The sequence below is a fragment of the Myodes glareolus genome, chromosome 10, assembly GCF_982192425.1.
Source record: "Myodes glareolus chromosome 10, mMyoGla1.1, whole genome shotgun sequence".
NCBI classification, from domain to species: domain Eukaryota; kingdom Metazoa; phylum Chordata; class Mammalia; order Rodentia; family Cricetidae; genus Myodes; species Myodes glareolus.
Window position 1 is genome coordinate 26323655 of NC_142035.1, and position 25893 is coordinate 26349547.

A 25893-nucleotide genomic window follows, 5' to 3' on the forward strand; every position below is an offset into this window, starting at 1 on the left:
GGAGCCCCTGAGGATACCCACAGCCATGCACAGGTTCTCAAGAGACTTTAGGGGTACACAGACCTTGCTACTTCCAGCAACATAAAAAAAAAAAATATCTCTGATCTGTCACGTGACTTGTTGGAAGAATCTATGGAAAGGCATCCACTCTCGATCTTCCTCCTAGGCAGGGCATCTTACTGAAGAGATAAACACCCACTCAAGGAACTTAGCAACAGAAACGGCTGGACAGAGAAACTCCCCAGGGCCGAGAAAGGAGGAGAGTGTGCTCATCCTGGGTGTTTCTGATTAGCCTGGGCACTGAGGGTCACATGAGAGAGTGGCTGCCAGCTCCATGGGAACCTGAGTCAGGATCAGCAGGTCCCCTGCCTGGCACAGTAGTCTCCACATTTAGGCATGCAAACACCTCCCTTGGAGGGTTCATGAAAACACATAAGCCTGGGCCCCTACCAAGGGCATCTGATTCAGCGGAGCCAGAATGAGGATGGTGAGTTTGCATCTCTAGTTGTGGGTGATGCTGAAGCTGTGGCTTCGTGGAGAAGGCTCTCAGGCCAGGATGCTGAGCCTCCCTTTGCCAGGAAGCCTGTGGCAGTAACCAATAGTGCTGGTGCACGTGAGGAAACAGACACACTCAGTATCCCACCACAGCGGCTGCCTAACTGCTTCCTGGACTGGCCTTTCATCGCCTCACTACAAACTTCAAGGAAGGGAAAGGCCAGTGTGCACATGTAAGGAAGCCGAGAAGAGCCATCGCAGGCTCAGGGAGCCCACCACCAAGGCAGCAGCCAGCAGCCAGCAGCCAGTGGGACCGTTGCCACCAGCTCAGCTCAAGCCCATCCCTTGCTCCTCTCACTTGTGTGAATTCCCATAAACCTCCTGCCTCACAAAGAAGGCACCTGGTTTCCTTTAATTGGCTGCTAACTAGAGGCCACTGAGCCTGTCCTGTCCTGTCAGGCTGTTAGCCAAGGGTGAGCAGCAGGGGCTTCTGGCCACTGCTGGTGACACATACCCACTGAAACTAATACTGAATATGTGACTCAAGCGTGGTCACGGTCACAGAAGCTAGCAGTGACCATTGGTACCCACAGTGGCCAGGGTCACATTAGAACCAGGGAAAACTCCCTGTTCACCAAGCTGGAGAGGCCCATTTTAGGCACATTGTTTCAACAACCTTCATCATTGTCTTTCCTTTTTGAGACAGTCTCCAGCCAGGCAGACTTCAAGCTTGATACAGCCCAGAGATGACCTTCAACTTCTGGTTCTCCTGCCCCCACTTACCCAGTGCTGGGATTACAGGCATTTGCCACCATGCCTGGTTTAACAAAGAGGCTTGGGGTTGAACCCAGGGCTTTGTGCATGCCAGGCAAGCACTCTGCCAACCGAGCTACATCCCAACCCCTACCACTCCAACTAAGATGAGATTGAAGTCCGGAGAATTCAAGCACCATACTCAAGGCCCTGAAGCCGGAGGAGCGACTCCCGATTCCCTAATATCAGGTTTGTTTAACTCTCCAGTACTCCTCCTGGACTTTGTGCAAGGTTACAAAGCAACCAGTTTCCTCAGCCACCAATGCCATAAAAAGCAAAGCACAGTAGGGAGAAATAAAAAGAGCAAGGTGAGGTATTAGTTTTACTGCACCATCTTAAACCGTCTCCAATGGCAGGACTGCTTCCAAGGGGGGAAAAAAATGAAAAAAATGTATCACATCTTGGATGAGGCAAGAGGTAGCTTTATGGAGTCTGTTAGTAATTGAACATTCTGTGCAGTCTTTAACCAGTTCCAAGGTCAAGAGAAACATCAGAAAATATGTGTGTGTCAGAGGACAGCAGTATTCGGGGATTAGTTCCCTGGAGTGATCTGGGCTAGATTTCCACTTCCAGAACAGCCCTTGGAAAGTCCTCAACAAGATAGCACGCTGGCCTCCAGCATGCTTTATTGACGTGCACGTGGGAAAGCAGGGCTGGGAGCTAGAGGCGTTCTGGCAGTGCACAGCAGAAGGCTTTAGACAAACCGTGGCATCTGAAGAAATTACCTAGGGAAAACTCGGGAGGTGTTAAGATGAAAGGAGCCTTATGCATTGTCCTGGCTCAACCTTACTTGACAGAGGTGGAAACCGAGACTCAGAAAAGAGGGATAATGCGCTAGAGGTTGTCACTTGTCAGTAGCAGAAGTGAGATTATGAGCTCCACCCCCACTTTCCAAAAGACACGTCACAGCCTCCAGAGTGAAAACGTCTAAGGACTTTCTCCTTTCCAAGCTGACCAGAAGGCTTAGGGATAGCAGGTCCACTGTGGACATCAACTTGAAAATGTAGCTGAAAGGCTTTAAAACAACATAACTGGAATTATTTCCAGGGAGGCTTGGCTAGGTGCCAATAGATTTTTGGATTTGTTTTTGCTGGGCATGGGTGTCAGTAATGCTGACACCATGCTAGCTAAAAGCAGCTTTCCATTGCAACTATGAATAACTTGCAAATAAACATGCATGCCAGAATAACATTACTGGCTGTGCTTTTCCTGTGGTGTGTTGCATGTACTTGTCTGTGCCAGTTATGTGCACACATGTGCATCTGTGTATGAAGGCCAGAAGTCAGGTGTCCTCATTTACTCTGCACCTTTGAGAGAGGATCTCTCTGAGCTCCAGAGATCTGCCTGTCTCCCTCCATGTCTGACTTTTTCCATAGGTGCTGGGAGTGCAGATTCAGGTTCCTAATGCTTAGAGAGCAAAGGCTTTATAAACTCTAACCTTATCCACGACTGCAGCTTTTTTTTTTAAACACTTTTTTTAAAAGATTTATTATTTATTATGTATACAGTGTTGTCTGTCTGTATGCTTGCTGGACATGAAGAGGGCACCAGATCTCATTACAGATGGCTATGAGCCACTATGTGGTTGCTGGTAATTGAACTCAGGACCTCTGGAAGAGCAGTCAGTGATCTTAACCTCTGAGCCATCTCTCCAGCCCCACGACTGCAGCTTTTAGGGGAACTTGTGCTTTTGTGTGTGCACATGTGTATATGTATTTGTATGTTTGAGAGCACATTTGTGCATATGAATACCAGAGGACAACATTGGGTGTCATTCCTCAGGACACCCTCTCTTTATTTTTTAAAGAATCTCTTTTTCTTACATTCTAAAAATACGGTTGCATTTATTTACTTATTGTGTATGTACGCATGCCATTGCGTATATGGAGGTCAGAGAATAACTTGGGGAAGTCCATTCTTTCTGCCATGTGCATCCCTGGGATTGAACTCATGTCCTAGAGCTTGGCAGCCAGCACTTTCACCCGCTGGACCATCTCCCTAGCCCCACCATAGTTTTTGAGACACAGTCTCTTACTTACCTAAAACTCATCCGTCCGGTTAGGGTAGCTGGCTGGCAAGCCCCAGAAAACTGGGCTTTCTTCATCTTTTCAACACTGGGATTACAAGACTATATTTTTATACGAAAACAGACTAAAGTTTCAGCCTGAGCACAGCAGCTCTTCAATGCCATGTGGCTGTGACAGGAAGTCAGCAGGAGCCTGGAAAGCTTACATCACCAACCCACCTTCTCCCCTCACCACCAAGCACTGTTGAGCAGCGTGGCCCCAAACTGCTTCTCACGTTTACTGTTTAGTAGCTGACATCTTCTTCTCTGACCTTTGCTCCTGAAAGAAGACCTGAGAATACCGTCAGAGCCCAAATAGACTGGGCAATGGCCCTTGGCCATGGTACTTGGCAGAGTCACACACCTGCCCAGAGAGCTGGGGATAGCAGGTCCTAGCTACTCCAGGCTCTGCACACCAGAAATGGTCAGTATCCCCTGCCCAGTCTGTTTTATCCCTTCTAAAGAGAGAAGGCCAGTTGATGCCTCCAAGGCCAGGCTTCTTTCCTGATAAACCTAAATCTGCCTCTGAGTCTGCAACCACACTTGCTCCAAGTGAATGGCAGTATTTGCACACTGCTTTCAGGGAGACCAGGACCACAACACACAAGGCATGGCTTGGCCTGAGCTCAGCTTCTGTCATACAAGACAGGAAAGGGCAAAACCCATCAGTCCGTTTGCAATGTCAGCTGCTGCCTCCCCCACCCCATGAACGTGCACGCTTGCACACGCACGCGCACGCGCGCGCACACACACACACACACACACACCACCGAGATGGCAGGTATGTAAGAAGGCAGAGGAAACAAGGGGCCCATGGCTCTGCCCTGGACTTTTCTGTAGCAACATTGGCTTTAGCTGAGTAACAAATTGTCCTGGAATTCTTGGCCTTGGAGCAAACCTGTCAGCTCCCTGGTTACACTTTCGTCACTGCTCAAAGTGCTTTCCTGCTCTTTCCATAGGCCTGGTTTTGTCCTGTCTCCAGGAAACTTTATATGTTGTCTAAAGTGAGCGTCCCAGCAGGCTACGAGGCAGATGGCAACTCAGGCTTCAGAATGTTGACCAGCTCCTACCGGGTTCCACACCACCAGACTGACAGCCTCTGCAGAAACAGGAGCCTAGCCACGTGGCTCACAGCTTTTGTAACTGCCGCTGTCAGCATTGAGGAACTTCCCCAGAGACATCTATGAAATTGAAAAGACTGATGTGGGAGGCCACCCAGAGGTGCGCACAGGTAATTCTAGCACTTGGGAGGCTGAGGAAGAACCACATAGTTCAAGGCCAGCCTGAACTCCAGTGAAGTCAAAACTAGCTATGCTATTAGGGAGCTCTGTATAAGTAAATAACAGGAGGAGGTTCAACCAGGCCCTCCATTTATAATACACAAGTCCTCAAGGCTCAACAAGGCCAAGCCAAGGCCAGGTGTGGCTGATCTGTCCCTGGACTTCAGACCCGTCACTTGTCACTAGATTCCCATGAGACTTCACACTCAGAAAGCCAGGACCTGCTCAAGATTGTACATGAGCTGCATCATTCAAAGCCAAAACACACTGAAGTGAGCAAGAAGCAGAGTGATGGAATTTATATAAAAATAAAGGCAAAGGTGGGAACATGTGTGTGCAGAGGCTACAGGGAGAATACAAGAAACTGGTGACACCATGTCTGGGGAGGCCAACTGAGCGGCTGTGACAAAGGCTTTGCCTTTCTACCTTCGCAGCTTTGAATCATATGTGTGTCATGTATAAGCTTTCTAAAACCAATTTTTAAAAAAAATGAATACAGTATGCTATAACTTAGTTTTTTCTGCCATGTACCTCCAAGAACATACATATATGAGGATTGGAGCTAGAGCTCAGTGGTAGGGCACCTACCTAGTACATACAAGGGACTAAGGTCACTTTCTAGACCTCCCTGCTAAATGTTTGTGGGCATTGCTTGATAAATATGCACATACAGAGACATTTCAATGAAACCCGGTATGGATGGGTTACTCCTAAATAATACGAGGTGAAGAAAGTCAGGCACGTGTTCTACATAGCATGCGCCATTCTGTGGGCAAGGAGCAGTACTACTACAAGGGCAGCTTCTCTTCACCAATGCTGCTCTGCCAGGCAGGGTACGGAGCTGTGAGCCTGAGCCACGGCCATCTCGTATAGCTGCTTCATTCAGGTCTCCTCTCTAAAATGCTAGAGCAAGCAATACCAACCACAGTCTGCATACCACTCAGGCCTACTTCCCGGGGACAGAAACTCGATGGAAAAGAACCTGGAAGGAATAAAACAGCAACCAAAATGGCAGCCAAGCTACAGCACAGGGGCAAGTGATAGGCTGAAGGAGAGCGGCAATGTCCTGCCTGAACTGGGGCAGAAACATGCAAGGGGAAGTCACACGGAGTCAAAACACCCTTGAGATTCACTCCCCAAACTGTGGGAATTTCAGCAATCTGTATGTCAAATATTGGCAAATTCGCAAAATTGTCAAGCAAAATGGTAGCCAGATTTTTTTTTTTTTTAGCAAAATCCACTAAATTCTAAATTAAGTTTAAATGGGAACTTTTGAAAGATAAAAGGCATCAAGATCAAAATAAAGTCAGGGGCTGGGGCTCAGGTCTTTAGAGCTGGCGCAGACTGCACTTGCAGAAGACCGGAGTTCTGTCACCAGTACCCACCTGCAACTCCAGTTCCCGCAGGGACCTGACAGCAGTGGCCTACATGGGCACCTCCCTCATATATACACAAGTAAAGTTACGATCATAACTTAATAAAAACTGAAATTCAGTGGGAAGTAGTTACATGTATAAAAGGTGAACAAATGCATACATTCTTTTATTTATTTGGTTTCTTGAAGTAGGGTCTCACACCGTGTCTGTCCTGGAACTCAGTATTAGACCTGGTTGGTCTTGAACTCAGAGATCCACCTGCCTGTGCACATGCTCAGATGTGTAAAGCTTTATCTCAGACCATGTACCAAGCCCAATTCAAATATGGAAAGTTTTATCTTGGGGCATGTTCTTTGTTTAGAAAAGTTTCCAAGTAACCTCTGAGTGTGGAAAGATGAAACTCCTTAGGAAACAGCCTTAAGGGACAAGGAAATATGACCTTATCTGAGGGCCTCTCTGCCCTCCTCAGATGCCTACGTGAAGTCCCAGTGCTCACTCTAATTCTGTTCCACTCACCCTTGCATCAAGTTATGTCCCCATAATCACCCCCAGCAACAACCCAGCACCCTTTCAGGATCATGAAGACATGCCTGATATGCCCAAATACTGCCAGCACCAATGATGGTGAGCATGGAACAGCTGAGAACTACAGAGGAAGGGCCTGGAGCAGGGATCCAGACAGAGTGAAAACACCAGGTAACCAGATAAAAATGAAAGCTCCAAGAATGGATAACAAAATGCAAGGACTGGTGTAAAGGCAGATTCCCTGCACCCCAAGAGTAGGCCTTGCTTTGCTTAGTCTCCACATCCAATCTCTTAGCAACAAAGTACATTCAAAAGGGCTTAAGTCACGGCTCTTCAACTGCGTGCAACTCCTACTTCGGGGGTCTTTTGGTTTCTGAGGGCACACACCCTTAAACATTAAAATAAAAGCACTCAGAATCCAACCACGCTTACCATTCCTGCGGCAAACTCAAGCCCACACTACAGTCGGCCCCCTACTGGATGGAACCTCCTTACCAACAGCCTCATCAGAATGCCACGGGCTCCCATGCCACCAGACTGCTTTATTACAGACACATGCCCATTGTCCATCTCCCTGATGGAAGTATCAACAGGTCTTCTCTGGATTTCGGAGGCTGGCAGTGCCGAGCTGAAGATGTGCAGCACCATGTCCTTGCAAAATGAACTAGTGACAGATTAGGACGTTCACGCCAAGATCTCCAGATGACAAATAAAGGAAGCGCTCTCCGTACCACTTTGTGGGCCGTCGGGAGGACCAAGATCGCACATCATACTACAGAAAACACCCGTAATGTCACCTCTGACTAAATTTACAAAGGCTTGTATAAAATAAATTTAAAAGGTGGTCACGGCATGAACAACAACCACAACAAAAAGAATATAAAAATAGGCTCAATGTCAAATACGATGCTGAGAACTGTCCTGGCCACAAAATGAGCGCCTTTTGCAGTGGACTTGGAATTAGCTTCTGAACCCCACATGGTGACTATCTGTAACTCCAGCCCCAGGGCATCTGGACTCCTCAAACACCCACTGGTACAAGTATGCAAGAATTCCATGTACATACACATAGGTAAAACAGCCACATCAAATACAGTAAACAGATCTCAGGAAGGAAGGAAAGAGACGATGGGAACTTCTGAAGCTGAAATATGCTCGTTTGCACTGGGCAAGAGCCGAGAGCCTAGAGGGCCACAGGTGAAGTGCTATGGTTTGGAGGCCCCCATAGGTTGGTGTGTTTCTTGGTTCCTAGTACTGCTTTGGTACTGGTATTGCTTTGGGAAGCCGTAGAACCTTTGGCCTGTGAGGTCCATCTGAGGAATGTAAGCCAACAGGGACAGGCCCATGGAGCTCACAGACCTGTCTTAACTTCCAGCCCGAGTGGTGCCTTCTGGTCACCCTGCCACAGACTGAACTACATCACCGTCAGGAGGATGGACTGCGTTCCTGGAAAACAGTGACCTTTAAAAAAAGTTATTCCAAGTCAGGTTTGAAAACGCAGGCTGCGCCATCCCGTGGTCAGCACCAACAGTAAAGAATGTGCTTCAACAGCAGCTTTGGATGAAGGCTTCCGTGAATCCACGCCGTTGTCTTCCTTGGTGCCATTAAGGACGGTCCCTGCCTCAGAGCACAGGGCTCCTTAACCACAGACTCAATCTGAACAATGAATGAATCTGACAGATTGGCTGCTTCTCATTCATGCTGTAACTGAAACCACAGCCCAGGATTTAATGTCCTTTATTTTGTGCTTAAAATATACATAGAAAAGAGGGGTGGAGGGAGATTAGGAGAGAAATGATTAGACTGTGCTAAAGTAAGCACTTGAAATTCTAGTCAGAGCTAAGCCCAATGGTAAAGGACCAATTGATGTTGGAAGGAAGAAAGCTACAAGAAGTCTGATTAAAGCCTAAATGAGCTGTGTCTCATTAGCTCAAAACTGTGTATAATGATCCTCAAGAAAACTGGCATCCATAGTTGTCAGGTCCACTGCCACACAGGGGTGGCCTGAGAAAAGGCTGTGTCTACGTCTGGTGTGATGCATAGAGCGCCTACTGGAATCGGGTGGAGAATTTAGGAGACACGGGCACAGTCAGCGGCAGCTCACTGGACTTCACCTCCACGGCTGCGTACTTGCGGATCGGATTCGCCTTGTGCACCTGAGAAGGAGGAGAGCAAAACTCCACTGAGAAGGATGCTGCAGAACTACACAGCCGCTTGCTTTGTCTTTTAGAAGAAACCAGTTGGAAAGCTTGACAGAGCCCAAATTACAAATTTAAGGAAGGAGCGCACATCAAATGGAGAAGTAGGAGGTCCTAACAGGTTTCTACTGTCGCTTACTGGGTCCCTCACTAAGAATGTCAAACTCATCCTCAGTGTAGCTTACTAGGGAGAGTAATAGAGCCTTTCTCAACCATGGCAGACAAAGTCACAAGGTAAAAAAACTATGCCAGAGCCTGGAGCAATGGCTCAGGGATTAAGTGAGTGTACTAATTGCTCTTCTAGAGGACCCAGGTTCAATTCCCAGCACCTACACCATTTATAACTCTAATCCCAGGGCATCTGTCATCCTCCTCTGACCTCAGAGGACACCAACCAAGCACACACAGGGTGGATATGCATACATGGCAAGCAAAACACTTATATGCACAAACTAATAAATCTTAAAATAAAAAAAAAAGATGTAATATTTTTAAAAAAGGAGACCTAATGCCCCTTTTCTAGCTTCCATGAGTACTCCATGCAAGTGGTACACAGAAGTGTGTAGTCAAAATACTCATATCTAAAAATAAAAAAAATATTTAAAAAAAAAATTACCAGAGTAAAGTTTTAAGCTTATTTGATTGACTTTTAGTATTCAACAAAATCAGTCCAAAACTAAAGGCAGAAGAGCAATAATCAAGAAGGATGCTGGAGCGAGAAGGTGCCAGCCACCTCATGAAGAGTTTAAGATCTTAGAGGCACTGACTAACTGTGCTTAGGGTGCTGCACTGGCCTACACTGAGAATTGCTATAGAAACAGAATATACTGGGAACAAACTCAGGTTCCAGACAGGTACTTGAAAAAGAAAAAGAAAAAAAAAAAAAAAGAAAGAAAAAGAAAAGGGAAAAAAAAATAACATGACGAAGCAGAGGCTGATTTTCGGGGTGTATGTGGGAGAGAGTACTGTTGCCCCTCACTCAGCTGTCGGGTAGATGTGGAATAGCTCGCCCCAGCTCCACCAGAAAGCACAACAGAGATGAGCCAGGGTTTGGCAGTGCACATGCTGCCCAGTCGATTACCAGTTCTCTCCGCAGCCTGGCCAGCTCCTCCTTTTGCTGCTGCTCTTCCTGCTGCCTGACCTCCTCCAACTGCTGCATTTTCCAGGCTTCCATTTCAGCCGTCCTCTTCTCCAACTCCTGCCGCTCCTTGGCTCTCCTCTCGGTGGCCAGCTGAAAGGGTTCCTGAACTAGAGAACCGGAAAGGTTCTCTGAGTACAGAAACAGAGACAATATTGACGCACATGCAGCACTTCACAAACCTAGTCCCTCCAGGACGAGGCCAAGTGGAGAGACTTGGCTAGCACCCAAAGCCACTGAGGAAGAAGCGTGGAGTAAAGTCACATTACAGACTTGCAATGCTGAGTAGCTGGGAAGGCTTACTGAAATAATTTAGTGTAAATGAGACAAAACCAAGACCCAGAGAGGTGAAGTAGCTTGCTCAACCCTGTGTGCTAAGTAGAAGAATCCCAATTTCCTGCCACGTTGCCCGCTGCCTAAGAAATCTCCACACCCTTCCCTCACCCACTTGCTCTCTTCCTGGGTGTGACTAGCCTGTGGCTATCACTGAAAGGCCAGCTGTCTCCCATGACTCCTGTTCTACAGCTGCCCCAACACACGACACCTTAAGGGCGCTACTAGGTCCAACAAGAGCAAAAGGCCAGGTCTGAGGGAAGAAAGCTGCCGTCCTCTCAGGTAAGAATTTCTTGTTGGCACAGCGAGTCCTAGGACCCATTCTGGCCCAGCCCCAGCAGCACATAAAACACTACCAGCAACTGATTTCTTCTCCTTCTTGGGAACAAACGGCTCTTGGAAGATGACGGTGTTTGGACGAGCCTTGAAGCAAGCTGCTTCCTTCTGCTGCTTCTGCTCTTCCTCCAGCTGTTAGAAGGAAAGCCTGTCAGACAGCGGCACACAACGGCTCCTGACTACGGCAGCAGCAGCACACATTCTGGAGGCTCTGGGCAGCCTCGTTAAAAAGCTAGCACTTCCTATCCCTCATTTCCTGTAAGTGAGTGGTCAGACCCAGAGGCTCAATTAAATCAGGGTTAGTTTTTGTTTTGAGGAGAGAAAGAGAATAGTGATAGTAGCAAGATTAGATGACAATTAAACCCAGCCTATAAGCAATTAATCAATCATGTCTTTAATCGCCTATTATGATATAGAAAGATCAATTATATCACATACCATGCTGAAAAATCAGCCTGTCTTATTGAGAACCAATTCTCTCAGCATGATTTTTTTTTTTACCAAAGCACCAGCTTAAGGAAATAGAAGAGAAAGGAGTTACAGAAACTCTTGACTAAGGAGTCCTGCACCACCAGGTGACTGCTAACACAGAAGTAAGCAAAATTCAGCCTTCTGGCCAAATGCAACTTGAACTAAGAATAGTCTTTACATGTTCAAATACACATATGGGGCAAATGGGGAGAGAAATTATTTGACAGAAGTCATACGTAACCTATTAAACCTAAAATAAACATTACCCGACCTTTTACAGAAAACCGATGTGACTCCTGGTTTACATAGAATATATTAAAGTAATCAAATCTCTCATCCCAGATGATTTCAATAGATAGTGGATCTACTTGTCCAACCTCTAGTCCCGCCCATTCACTATTCACCCACCAACCAACCAGTTCCAGCTGCTCCTATTCCTACCTGGTGCTTCCACAGCTCCGTCTTATAGGCGCCTCTCTTGTCTGTCTCCAGCAAGAAAGGCTCAGCTTGAGTCACATTCTTTACCTTTTTCTCTGGCAAATTAATGGTGTCAAAATGGGGCACAGGAAGTGCCTTGAACTTGGGCACCTAATGGAAAAGCAAACAAGAGTAACATAAGGATCTTCAGTCAATGGGGAAGTTAGGAAAACCTATCCCACAGAGGACATCAAATCCTGTTGATGACTTCGGCACCTTCCCACCTTCAAATCTCTGAATAAAATAGATAAACACAAAAACTTACAAGGAACTCTTGCCAGACATGGCAATGCACACCTATATGCCCAGACCTCCAGGAGCTGATGAAGCAGGGTTAGGAGATCAACACACCTGCCTAGACTACATAGTGAGACAATTATCTCAAAAGTCAAACAGAACCAAAAAAAAAAAAACCCTCTTAGCAAGTATGCTGGTAAGCATTTTGCCAGCCTGACACAGCCAGGTTATCTGAAAAGTGGAAACTGAGAAAACATGGCCAAACAAGAGCCTTCTTCCCAAGTTGCTTTTGGTTGCGGTATTTTATCACAGCAATAGAAAGCAAACTGAGACAGAGAGAAAGCAGTATTTGTCCCTAAGTATGTGCACGAACCTGAAAGACAGGAAGGTAAGTCAGTTCTCAAAGCCACATGGTCTAGCAAAAAAGCAACTGACCTTTCTACACCCCAAAGAAAACCTAGGTTTTCCTCCTAATCCTTCCAAAACTGACTGTCATTAGCCTCCTTGTGCCAGGCAGATTAATTAAGTTACTTGCCCAAAATAGATTTCCAAAGGGGTCTTGCAAGCATCAGTGGAAATCAATGATTCTAATAGTAATTTCATATAAAAGGTATACATATACTTTTTTATTAGAAACTATATTTTCATATATTTAGTAAAAGTTCCCTGAATGCCAGCAGTGTTGGCGCACACCTTTAATCTCTGCACTTGGGAGGCAGAGCAGACGTATCTCTGTGAGTACAAGGCCAGCCTGTTCTACAGAGCAAGTGCCAGGACAGGCTCCAAAGTTACACAAAGAAACCCTGTATCAAAAAACAAACAAAAAGTTCCATGAGTGAGGTGTGGTGGTACATCCCTATAATCCCAGTACTTAGGAGGCAGAGGCAGGAGGACAACCACAGATTCAAAGTCAGTCTGGTCTACACAGCAAGACACTGCCTCAAAACAAACAAACAAATAAACAGAGGGGGAAAAGCTTCCCTTTAAGGGATCAAAGAATAGTATTTTGCAAAATACAGAAATAAAATATCTACCTCCCCTTTCTGCATTTCTTTTATTTTCTTCTCCTTCTGCAACTGGCGCTCTTTGTCCCGGGTATCAAAAGAGAAAGGGCACACCTCCACGTTTCTGGCTTCTGGGATGTGGGGCTTGTACGGCACCCCATAATGTGGCACAGGATGAGCTCGTATCACGACTGGTTTTTCCTCTTCCTGAGAGAGAAACCACAGTTTAGAAACAAGACTCAAGACTCCCCGCCCACCCACCTCAGAATGGGAACTCAGAAGGCACTGTATGAGATAAGCCACTAATCAATGCAAGTCTTGCAGCCTTAGATGCGACTACAGAAGCCTAGCTTCCTTTTCTATCAAAGATGGACAATGCCAAGTCTGCTGCCACACCACAGGGCAAAGCAATGTAAAAACACTTGGAAAACGACAACACAACTACTCTAAAAATCTAATGAGATCCGACAGGCAAAATGAGGAGCAGAAGAAAGTACTAAGCAAGCATCCTTCCACCTAGACTCAGACTCTAGACTCCACAGAAACATGTGACTGGAATTAATGGTTGCCAAACCCAGAATAGGACCAAGTTAGTTGTTTGGGTTCAAGTTAGTAACATAAGATTACCGTGTATTTTAGTTTCCACTGAACCTATAAAAAGGTTTATGCTGAGGTTTGCTATAAAATCACCCTAACTCTGGATATATATAGAAAAAAAAGAGATGTAATAAGAAGCCAGCATGATCAATGACAGTTCACACTTTATAGTCCCTCAGAAACCTTTGTGACCCTTGTGTATCAAGGGCAATACAATGTAACTGCTTAGTGTAAGTTTTAAAAGTCTCTCATGAAACAGTGACAATAATTCAGGGAACTCTTGACCATGTTACGAAGACAGCATGACCAATGCTATAGGCATGGACAAGCCTCTAATGCTTAACTTTCCTGCTGTTTTCATAGATTGCAACCCGTTATCACTGAAAGTCAAGGGTCACACCTTACCAATTGCTCTCAGAGAAACAAAACAGATGATCAAACATTCATATCATTCTTACAGACTAGAGCCGATTGCCTTTGGGCCCCATTAATTGTAAAAACTCAGACTGATGATGCAGAAGAAAAAGGAAACCTCCTCCTCCCAAGCAATCACCTCATCTTCTTTGGGGGGCAATCGAATTCTGTTCTTCAGTGCAAAAACCGGTGACTTGGGGACAGTGGCTGGAATTACCTTCTTCTCAGGAACACCCTAGGAGGAGCACACAGTTCATGAAATACTAGAACCCAGGCCGAGAAAATAAAACCCAGATGTGTAGACACTTGCCAACAAGCCTGACCTGCATTTGATCCCTTAAACCATGGTGGAAGGAGAGAACCAACTCCCAAAATTATCCCGATCTCTGCTTGAGTGTGCAAGGACTGACACTCTCATACAAACATCACACACACAAACAACCAAAAAAGGGAAATTAAAGGCCTTCAAATGTTCATGTGCCAAGACAGCAGAGGCCTCCACTGTGAGCACTGTCAGGACCTCCAGAAGCCTCACTCACGGAAACCAAAACTGACACATGTGTAAATCCCTAATACAAAATGGTGCAGTATTTGCATTTAAACGATGTACATCCTCTCATATAGTTTGTCATTATTATATTACCCATAATGCCTAACATGATGAAAATGTGTTAAAATATATTTATTCTAGCATATTATTATATTATATGATGTTTTTATTATTTGAATTTACTATATCATACAATGTAGGTAATATTAGTCAAGGAAATAAGTTTGCACGTGATCAGTACGAATGTATTTTTTTCTAAATACTTTTTCATTCATGGTTAGTTGAATTCACAGATGCAGAACCCATTAATTATAGTTGACTGTACATGCAAAAGTTTATTGTACTTGTTTATTTTTTATTTTATGTGTATGAGTATTTAGCTGCAAGTATGTATATATGTGCATCATGTGATGCCTGGTATCAGAGAGGTCAGAAGAGGGCACTGGGTACCCTGGGGCTGGAGTGATGGACAGCAGTGCACCACCACCCTATGGGTGCTGGAAATCAACCCAGATCCTCCAAGAGTCACGAGTGCTCGTAACTACCAAGTCATCTTTCTAGAAAGCACCAGATTTTCTATTTTCTGAAGACTTCTATCTTCACAGGAAATTCAGTCCGCAGACTTTGTCATTAATATGCTTTCATATTTTTTAAAAATGTGTATTAGTGTTTTGCCATGGGTTTCAGGTCCCCTGGAGCTGAAGTTACAATTCTTACAACAACAGAATCTGATGTTCTGCTACATCCAGAACAGATGGACAGACAGCACCACTGCGTGGTGAAGTGCACTAGGATTATGTGACATGGGAAGAAAGCCCGGAAGCCAGGGTTCCGCTCTAGCCCAGCTCTGCTTCCCACCTGCATGAGGGCACACACATCAACAGCTTCCTAGGCCAGAAACTTTCACAAAACAAAGCAATTCAATATCTCATTTAGTTTGGAAATACCTCCTCCCCTTTCACTTTTTTATCTTCTCTGCATCCAACCTGAGTCTGTAATTTTTTTTTTTTTTGAGTCTCTATTTATTACTAGACCTGAAGTTTTAAGAACAAAATCCAATCCTGCTGGATCTTTTTGTCATTCTCCAGACGGATACAATGACACCCCACTCACGTACCAACATGAACATTTGTGAGTGGGCGGATATTTAGTCATGTGCAGAACACTTCTGCCTGCACCCACACCTAAAGTATTCTTACCACAACATCTTCCAGGATCTTAGTCGGGCACGGTCTGGAATGAAACTCAAAGTGTTCATCCTCTGATTTTTTCTTTGATTCTCTCTCCTGAATTCGTTTCTCAATTTCCAAATCAAAACCAACAGGCTGAGTGGGAGGTTTAACAGGTATCTTGGGCAAGACAGGGCCACTTTCAAAAATTCTGGGATCAAGTTCCCGAGCTTTGAATTTGTATCTGTAAGGAGGGAATTTAAATAATAAACAAAAAGGGCTTTTTAAATTAAATAAAAACTACACAAAGTAGAACAAAACCTATAAATAAGCAATAAGATGATCCACCACGTACAGCAAAATCTCTCCTCTCCACCTCCTGAGAAGAGTAAATGAGGCAGGTGGGAATATGGAGGCTTGGGACTCCACAATGGCAAGCACCTGTAATCCTAGCATTCAGGAGGTAGAGACAGGGGCCAGAAACTCAAGATTGGGGCTGGTGAGCTGGCTCAGGGGTTAAAAGCACTGGCTGCTACTCCCAAAAGTCTCAGTTCCCAACACCCACAAAGAACAACCGTGTCTAACTATCTCCAGTCCCAGAGGATCTGACAGCCCCTTCTGGTTTCACTGGGCACCAAGCATGCCAGCACTGCAGACACTGCATGAAGGCAAAACTCCCATAAATATAAAATAAAATTTTTTTAAAAAAATCAAAGTCATCCTTGGCTAATAGCAACTTTGAGGTCAGCTAGGAATACATAAAACCCTTGTCTAAAAAAAAAAAAAAAATAGGGGCAAGCAAGGCTGGTGACATGGTCTATAATCCCAGCAAGTCATGCCGAGGCAAGAGAATTAGATAATTAGACATACCTGAGCTAAAAGCCAGCCCAAGAAACTTAGTGAGCTCGACTTGAAAAGTTATAAAGGACAGGGACATAGCTCAAAGCAGTGTTTGTCTTACGTGCACAAAGGCCCTGGGTTCACCCCAATACCATAATGATCAGGGAAGATCTGGCAGACAAGTTCCAGCTTTTTTCTAAGAGGAAAACTATAAAAATCCTTTGACAGTCAGGAAGAGGTAAGGTCTACCTAGACTAGGAATCCAAAACTAAGTTCTGCTACTCGCACTTCGGCATTGGATTTTTACCAGATTGTGCTCCGGGGACCCTCCACATTCCCACCTCAGTCATAGTGACAGGAGCACAGTCTACAGAGCCACCATGAGAAGGAAAACAGCAACTGCTGCCCCCATAGGGCCGAAAGCAAACAGGCAGGCTTTGCCAGCCTTCCTCAGACACGCCAGCAGGACTCACTGCTGCAGCTTCTCAAGCTCCTCGGCTTCCTGTTCTGCTGCACTTTTGCAGGTCACAACTCGCGCACGGTATTTAGTTTGCAGTATGGGAGTCTGGGGGTCTCTTGAGATCTTGGTCACAGATCTGGAGGGTAACAAGTCTGTAAAGCAAAATCAAAGACATTTGCTTAGTTCTCCAAAATCCAATTGACCTGTAAATGCTGACCCAACCAGATAGAAAATGGACAAAGCAGAGTGCCTGGCTTTGTGTGCTCAACTCAGCTGATGCCACCCAACCTACAAATGTTCCCTCCCTTCTTATCGAAGGGTTAAATTCTTCTGCCATCTTTGCACTGAAAACTTAGCTATGCCGATGGAGGTCTCTGCCACTGCATAGGCCTTTCGACTAACAACAAACTACTTTGCTTGTTGTTGACAATGTTTTATTACAGTTTTCAGACCTTTACAAACCAATGAGAAATTTCCATCTTTATGAATTTCACAACAAACATCCGTATCACTCATGGCAAGTCAATGGTGAAGCCAGGCATGATGGTACACGCCTGTAATCCCAGCAATTAGGAAGCTGAGACAGGAGAATCAATACTTGATGCCTAACCCAGGCTACATTTCAACTTCCAAACTGACCTCACTATAGCTACACCAAGCAGGGAAGCAAAGAAGAGAAAAGTCAGTAACTGGGGAAAGTTAGAGTCAGAGACAGACAGAAAGAGCAAGAGCAACTATCCCGACACATCAGTATTAGAGTCGTGGTTCTCAACCCTCTTAATGCTGCAACGCTTTAATAGAGTTCCTCATGTTGGAGACCCCCCCAACTATAAAATTATTTTTGTTGCTACCGCATAACTGTAATTTTGCTGTTACTAGCCATTAAGCCTGGCTGTCTTGGAACTCACTTTGTAGACCAGGCTGGCCTCAAACTCACAAAGATCAGCCTACCTCTGCCTTCCGAGTGCTGGGACTAAAGGCGTGTGTCACCACACCCAGCAACTATTTTCAAATGTGTTGACTTTATCTTCTTGTAGAAATTTCTTTCATAAAGACAGAAACAATTAAAAGCCTTTCATCTGTCCACCACCGAGCCGGTACAAACTCATCAGCATTTGCGCCCGTTACCCTCGCTCTCCGACTATCCCTCTAAACAACCGCGGCTGCTGTGCTGAGACTGGAGAAGCAGCCCCGGCCAGTAAGGTCCGAGGAGGAAACTTACTCTCGTCCTTCTTATTTCTCAGGTGGTATCTACTAGGGGTTCGTTTGTGGAAGGCTTCGACCTGCTGTGCAATGGGCACATATGTAGAAACTGCTTCGTCAAATGTTCTTTTCTTTCCTTTGGACAGATTGAAGGGCTTAACAATGGTGCATCCTTTAGTCACTCGGGCCTGTGAAGGGAAGAGCGGTTGAGCAATTTAAATGAGATCACAGCCACGTACTCAGCCCAGCTGTGGAGCTAGGAACCTTACACTGACGAGTCCTTCAGCAAGGGTTATTACATCAGTCGGTGCAATCATGTTTCTTCTTTTGAAAACTCTAGCACTTAGCGAGTTGTTTTGCTGTAACATATGGAGTTTTCCCCAAGTAGATAATGCTTTGAACCAATCAAGAGCAAGTTTTCTTGGAATTCAAGGGGAAAGGGAAATGAAAGATAAAACCACTCATACGAAACTGGCATGGGCTGCTGGGTCTGCAGCAAGTCAGGCAGAGGCCTAACTTAGCTCTCTCCACATACACCCTCAAACTGACTGACACAATGACACAAAAGTCTGCCCACTGTGGATCACTGACTTCTCATTGATTTTTAGTGAGTTTTTTGGTCAGGTCTCTCTGCATAGCCTTGGCTGGTCTGGAACTCACTATGTAGACCAAGTGGCCTTTAACTGACGAGAGATTCACCTATCTGCCTTCCCAGTGCTGGGATTAAAGTCATGTACCACTAGGCCCGGATGAATCATTAATTTTGAATGGAAGCAAAACTCAAGGGCACATTTCTAATGAGGCAGCGACAAATTCAGGACTTAAGGCTGACTCAAGAGCAGCCACAGAGTATGATCTCATCTCAAATAAAAGACAAAGATGACTAGAAATGTCAGCAGCTCACTACCTGCAGAATGTTGATTTAGGATCATCATTGCTTCTGGTGGTGCTCTGCTAATAAAACTAGACACGTTTCGGCACCAGTCATACATATGATGTATAGACATTCATGCAGACAAAACACATGTACACATTAAATAAATAAATAATTTGGGAAAGGCTGGAGAGGTGGCTCAGTGGTTAAGAACACCTACTGTTCCTCCAGAGAACTTGAGTTCAATTCCCAGCACGCACAGCAGGTAGCTCAGACAACCACCTAATTCCAGCTGTCAGGTAGTGATCCCACTTCCTCCTCTAAACTCTGCTATTACCCACACATACATGACACACACACAAGACACACAGGTATATACATAAATAAAGAAAAAGAAATATTAAAAGTATTTAAAAATAAAACTTTGCCTGAAGTCAGGAGTGGTGGTATACACCCAGATCCCATTACTGGGAAGGGGAAGGCAGGAGGGTCAGGAGTCATCCTCAGCTACACAGTGAGTTTGAGGCAAGCTTGAATAAAATAGAACTCTGTCGTTTAAAAAAAAAAAATCAAACAGCTGGCTGGAGAGTGGTTCCACAGTTAAGAGTGCCTATTACTCTTTTTAAAAATTTTTTTAAAAAAAAGGAGCAGAACAGTGTTCATGAATTCCTTTAATCCTAGCACTTGGGGAGGCAGGAGGACCTCTATGAGTTCAAAGACAGCCAGAGACTGTCTACAGAGCAAGTTCCAGGACAGCCAGGGCTACACAGAGAAATTTTGCCTCTAAAACCAACCACCCCCACAAAACAAACAAACTGAAAACAATGAGGTCTGCTCCAGCTTCAGTTTTCACATGGGCTCTGTTAGATCTCGAATTCAACACTGTAGTGACAAGCTTTTTTTTTTTAAGATTTTTTTTTTCCTTCAGATTTGATGTTTATTAAGGTTTTGAAAGAACAGGTCCTAAAATCTTTATGCAAATAACTAACCCCTGGTTCTACCCCAATCTCCTTTATCAATTAGCAAATTTGTCCTGCAGGCTAAACTAGGTGTCAACTATGCTCACATGACCCTAGGTTTATGTCTTTTATTTCTGACATTATAATTATATCATTTTCCCCTTTTCTTTCCTTCCTCCAAAGTCTCCCATATCATCACCACCCCCATTTCAGATTTATGGACTCTTTTTCTATTAATTTTTGTTACATACATATATATTCCTATATATAACCTGCTCAGTCTGTGTTCTGGCTAGTCTTATGTCAACTTGACACAAGCTAGAATATTCTAAAAGGAGGGAACCTGAATTAAGAAAATGCCTCCATAAGATCTAGCTGTTTTTAATCATCCCTGGGCTGGTAGTCCTAGGTTCAAAAAAAAAAATAAAAAAAAAACAGGCTAAGGCTAAGCAAGCCGTGGGGAGAAAGCCAGTAAGCAGTACTCCTCTATGGCCTCCAAATCAGCTAGCTCCTGCCTCCGGAATTCTGCCCCGTGTGAGTTCCTGTCCTGACTTCCTTCAATGATGAACAGAGCTGTGGAAGTATAAGCCAAATAATCCCTTTCCTCCCAAGATTTCCGTGATCACGGTGTTCTATCACACCAACAGTCACCCTAGCTAGGGCAGTCTGTACAATGTAATACATATGTATGTTTCAGGGCTGACCCTTTGTATTGAATAACCAATGGATGTGCTCTTCCCTGGGAAGACTATTTCTCCAGCTCTCAGCATTCCTTAGTTACCTGTAGTTCTCTGAATAGGACTGAGGCCTCCTGAGCCTCCGTCATCCATGTTAGCATGTCTACTGTGGTTGGCCTTGTTCAGCTCATGCTTAGCAGTCATATGGGTGAGACTGAATAGCTGTAGCTTCTGACATTCCTAGGAGACACAATCCCACAGCAAACTCCCTGATCCAACTGGGGTTGGGGCAGCCCTCTCATACTGTGTCCAGTTTCATTAGCAGAGCAATGACGGCCCCATCTTCACATTTGCTGTCATCATTGTCTTTTATTTGAGATGAGGTCATACTTCCCACACCTCTTCTACACCTGCGCCTTCAGGTGCTAGAGAAAGCCTCTACAAATTTGTCACATATAATTTTATGTGCTTCCTACTCCATCTTAATTTTTACACCAACTTGGTAGCATGCTTTCCCAGGAGTGATTTGCTGACGGTCACCGTTCACAGGGAATTTCTATCTACCTTGATTCAAAAGTAAGCCTCCCTCAATCACCCTATTGTAAATAATGACCACAAATGCTACAGCTGAACCCTACTCAGTTAGTAATCAGAATGCTGCTGCCTGACAACTTACAGGCGATGCAGGATGCTTTCGAAGTTCAGACATGAAATTCATTTCTTTATACTCTTCCTGGTTCTTGGGATGCTGTTTGATTCGCTCATCTGTGAGGAAGTGAAAGTCAACTGTTTTGGTGACTTGGCTCACGGATTTCTTCACGGGTTGCACTGAGGAACAGAATAACACAGTTAGTATTAAGAACAGAGAACACGAACCCTTTCCACATCTCTGTTACTATGGATTGAGGTTTTATGTTCGCTGAGTTCCAGTGGGCTTGAAGTCCTTTGCTCAGATGCAAACTAGGTAAGAAAGAAGAGCCGGCTACTAGGATGCAGTCATAGCTTGGAGAAAGATAGTCACTCCAATTGCTTTGATAAAGTCACGACCTCACCCACTTTGTGAATCAGTGCTAGAGATGGAACTCAGGGCCTCATAAATTCTAGTCAAACACTCCTTATCACTGAGAATCCAAGCCTATTGAATGACTTTAAAGGCAAAATTTAACTCATAATCTTTAATAGGGGACCTTATAAACTCCAAAGTCCTTTTCCAATAAAGTAAGCAGGAATCTCTAGCTTTGGTGCCATCAATACCATTATGCCAGAACAATGCAGTCATACTTTCTCCCCTAAAGGTAACTGAATTTGACAGAACTATTTCTTCTCTTCCACCTTTAAGATGAGAAGGAAATGACAGGCTGGCCAGGCTGATTGAATCGCAGTCCTTTTGCTGACACACAAGAGAAGAACAGTATGCTCTGAGAACGAACCGGTGTAGGTGGTCAGGTTGAGAAAGAAATCCTGCGATGCAGATGAGCCTCCAGCCAGTTTTAAATAACTACGTCTTATGCTGACTACTCAAACTGGTTTTGTTTTGTTTTGGTTTTGCTTTAGAGACCTCAAAAAATACTATCAAAATTCCAGGAAGCACCCTCCTAGTTAAGGCCCAGTGAGGCCCAGCAGACCTGGCCCCGCCAGAGCGAGACCTAGTTAAGGCCCAGTGAGGCCCAGCAGACCTGGCCCCGCCAGAGCGAGCTTCTTGAACTCTTCATTCTTCTTCCGCATCTCCACCACCTCCTGCTGCATCTTCAGTCTTTTCTCCAGCTCCTGCTCTTCAGTGCTTTTGAGAACCTTCTGCCTAGAAACAAGAATCAGTAAGAGAGAAGAAAGGTAAAAAGAGTTAAGTGACTCAAAGAACGTAAAAGCTGATGGCTATAACCTATGATATCTATCAAAACCAAAGTCTATCTACTAGAAACCAATGTAGGCTTAACTAGGAAACATTATGAGAAGATGGGTACTTTCCATGAAGACACTATAAAATTTTCAGAGAACAACTGCTAAAACTACACAGAACACTAGACACCACCAAAGACTCATGTATTCGTCTATACCAATAATAAGCTTTTGTGCCGCATGAAAAGCTAAGCTAAAAAAGCCAGAAGAGCCACAATAGAATTCCAGCACTTGGGAGGTTAAAGCCAGAAAACTGTAAACCAGCACAGGGAACCTAGCTAGTTCCAGGTCCAGCAGTATAAGAAGGAAAGAAAAAGCCAGCCAGTGGTGGTATATGGCTTTAATCCCAGCACTGGGAAGGAAGAGGTAGGCAGATCTCTAGGCGTCCCTGGCCAGCCTGGTCTACAGAGAGATTCAGGGCAGCCAGATCTACACAGAGAAGTCCCATCTCAAAAGCCAAAAAGAAAAAAAAGAAAAAAAAAAGTAAATAAATAATTAGATGCTATAAATATTGTATCAACTAGATCTGAAGCAATGTAAAACTAAAGAAGCGGATAGGGGGCTCGAGATGTAGCTTTATAGTCAGAGTACTTACTAACATATGCAAAATTTAATCTCCAGTACCACACACACCAGGAGTGGTGGTGGATATCTACATGACCCACACTAGGGAGGTGGAAACAAAAAGAGCAGAAGTTCAAGGTCATCCTTGGCTACTTATCTAGTAGGCGGTCAGCCTATGCTACAAAAACAGCAAAAAGGTGTGACACTGAAAATCTTTTAATTTCAGAAATAAAATTTGTAATAAATATCAACACCCATAAAACCATTATCTATTATTAAACCAGTGGTTTCCTAATGTTGCGACCCTTTAATACAGTCCTTCGAGTTGTGGTAACTCCAATCACAAAATTATTTTCATTGTTACTTCATAACTGTGATTTTGCTACTATTATGAATGTCATTATAAATATTTTTGAAGATAGAGGTTTGTCAAAGCGGTTGTGAGTCACAGGTTGAGAACTACTGTATTAAAACATGAACAAAATTTTCCAGAAAAAAACTGAAATAATCTCTTGGCAAATGAATAAAACTAACACACACACACCCCAGTTGATTACTGACTGTAAAACCAAGTATATTTACTGGGTAAAGGATAAGAAGCTCAAGGAGGCCTGTCCAGCTGAGATGGTAAGAACTTGTACTGATCTTGTCCTGTCAGTGGTTTTGTCTGTTAGCCCTGATTCTGGCACTCTGTGACCCAGGCTGGCCTTGAACTCAAAGATCCGCCTGCCTCTGCCTCCCAAGGGCTGAGACTAAGGGTTTGCATGTTTAAACCAGCATCTGTGTGAACATCTGCTTTCCATCTCCGCATCCTGCAGTCACAGACAGCTTTCAGGAGTTTCCCCAAACGGCAGGTGTGCTAAGTGGATTTCTGATGTACTGTACTTACTAAAGTTTACACTGGCGAAAGAGATTTACCTTGCAGGTGGAGCAGCAGGCACAGTACGCCTGCCCTTGGCTTTCTCTAGACTTTCTCTCTCCTTCTTTCTGGAAGTACTGCCTTCTTCCTCTTCCTCTGGTTTCTTTTTATGAGACCTTGAGTTCAAAATGAATAAAGATAAATAAATTTCAGTTTAAAGCACACCCTCATTTGAGGGGACTAACAACAATTGAAGCACAAGGCTCTTCAGTCCCATCGTCAGACCATACACAGCAACAGCTCCAACAGAAGACAGTAGTCAACCTTTCTGACAGCTATGATCTGTTCCTTAGTCAATTCAGAAGTAGCGACAATGTAGCCAGCTATAAGTAAGCACTGGACTTGCTCTGGAAGCCCCCCTGCAACTGTGAGATCCAAGTGACAATCTGAACAACTAAGATAAAATTTAAGATGCAGTCTCTGGAGAAGGCCTCACTTTCCTGAGGGAGTGAAAGCTGCTCCCTTTACAATCTACACTCTTGAACATGGATGTAACTATCCACAGACACAGCAGCTGCTTTCTGGCAACAGCTCAAGCAGAATGAAAAAGCTAGGATGTAAGAGCTAAAAATCAATCAAAGCCTTCTTTTACACAGAAATGTCTGTGAAGTAAAAAATTTAGTCACTTTAGAATATTCCTTGTAGTGAAACATATTCCCAGAAAAATAAATAATAATAATAAGCACGAACATCATATATTCTGGTCAGTCTTTGCCACAGAAGAGCACTGGGATCAAACCTGTAAACTAAGATTTGAGCATCTCCAGAGGGGAGACAGGAAACAGCTTAGGAGTTTCCCAGTCTACAGCCAGCAGACTGTAGATGGACCCACGGGTAACTTTAATAACTCAGAACTCTCTGCTCAGGAGAGAGACCTACCCCACAGAACAGAGGTCTGCAAGGCCAACGGTAAAGCCTGGACGACTTACATTTTCATTCTTTTGGGAGGTGGTAGGTCACGGGCAGGAGTGGTGCATCTCTTGGCTTTCATTTCAACAGGGGCATGTTTTTTGTCTTTGTGCTCCAAATCCTTCTGAGCAGAGAGTCTAAGGGATCTCCTAAGGTGGAATTGACACAATTTATCTAATGATGAATATATTTACTACAGATATACAAATGTTCTTCAGACAGTAGAAGTTTGTCATACTGCAAGGCCAATAAAACATTTATTATCCATTCTCTAGTAACCTAATGTTAGTGAAAATTTGCTGTTTCCAACCATAAAACTCTGGTATTCAAATTTGCTGGTGGTTTATAAATTAGTCCTCAATAAAATTGACATTTTAAAAACACCAGCAAAACAGACTAATCTCAGCACTCAGGAAAGCTAATATAGCAGGATGGCAAGACCTTGTCTCTAAAAGATAAACCTAGAATCAGAGTCCTGGGTGTGGAGGTAGATGCCTTTAATCCCAGGATTGAAGAGGTGAGGAGGGGAGCATTTGAGGTTAGCCTAGTCTACAAATTGAGTTCCAGAACAATCTTAGCTATACAGTGAAAACCTGTCTCAAATTTTAAAACAGAGTTAAAATACTAAACACATTTGAATGAGGCTGGGATAGTTCAGGGGTAGGAGACTTGGCTGGAAGGATAAGAAGCAAAGATCTGGGTTCACTTCCCAGGGAAGAAGGGGAAAGAGCACAACACCATCAACAACAAAAGACAGTGACAGATCTAACCAGATTAATAATTATAATATAGTCATATACATACAAGCTTACAACATTTCAAATAAAATAAAAATTAATGAGACCAGGTTTTTTTAGGGGGGGGTTGTTTTTTGTTTTATTTTGTTTTTTTGTTTTTTCGAAACAGAGTTTCTCTGTGTAGCTTTGGAGCCTGTCCTGGAACTAGCTCTTGTAGACCAGGCTGGCCTCAAACTCACAGATATCCATCCACCTGTCTCTGCTTCCCAAGTGCTGGGATTAAAGGCGTACGCCACCACCACCTAGTCTGAGACCAGTTTTTTGTTTGGTTGCTTTTTTTCTTTGTTTGGGTTTTTGTTTTTGTTTTTTGTTTTGTT

The 25893-nt window shown here is 44.2% G+C and overlaps 1 protein-coding gene across 4 annotated transcripts in view; it reads right to left on the reverse strand.

Annotated features, from left to right (window-relative positions):
• Positions 1 to 8275: 8275 nt before the first annotated feature.
• The window catches only part of Tpx2 (TPX2 microtubule nucleation factor), a 42027-nt gene continuing 24409 nt past the window's right edge, over positions 8276 to 25893 (reverse strand). For 3 of the 4 annotated variants that reach the window (XM_048445578.3, XM_048445576.3, XM_087911108.1), the window contains 13 exons: positions 24800 to 24928; positions 23870 to 23986; positions 22168 to 22289; positions 21168 to 21319; positions 18001 to 18169; positions 16792 to 16930; positions 15509 to 15722; positions 13899 to 13994; positions 12779 to 12955; positions 11472 to 11618; positions 10580 to 10691; positions 9834 to 10021; positions 8276 to 8710 (listed from right to left, as the gene is read on the reverse strand). In XM_048445578.3, the coding sequence (XP_048301535.3) occupies positions 8603 to 8710; positions 9834 to 10021; positions 10580 to 10691; positions 11472 to 11618; positions 12779 to 12955; positions 13899 to 13994; positions 15509 to 15722; positions 16792 to 16930; positions 18001 to 18169; positions 21168 to 21319; positions 22168 to 22289; positions 23870 to 23986; positions 24800 to 24928 (1870 nt within the window). In that variant the 3' untranslated portion in view covers positions 8276 to 8602. The remainder of the gene's footprint in view (positions 8711 to 9833; positions 10022 to 10579; positions 10692 to 11471; positions 11619 to 12778; positions 12956 to 13898; positions 13995 to 15508; positions 15723 to 16791; positions 16931 to 18000; positions 18170 to 21167; positions 21320 to 22167; positions 22290 to 23869; positions 23987 to 24799; positions 24929 to 25893) is intronic. The other variant, XM_048445581.3, reaches the window with a different exon arrangement.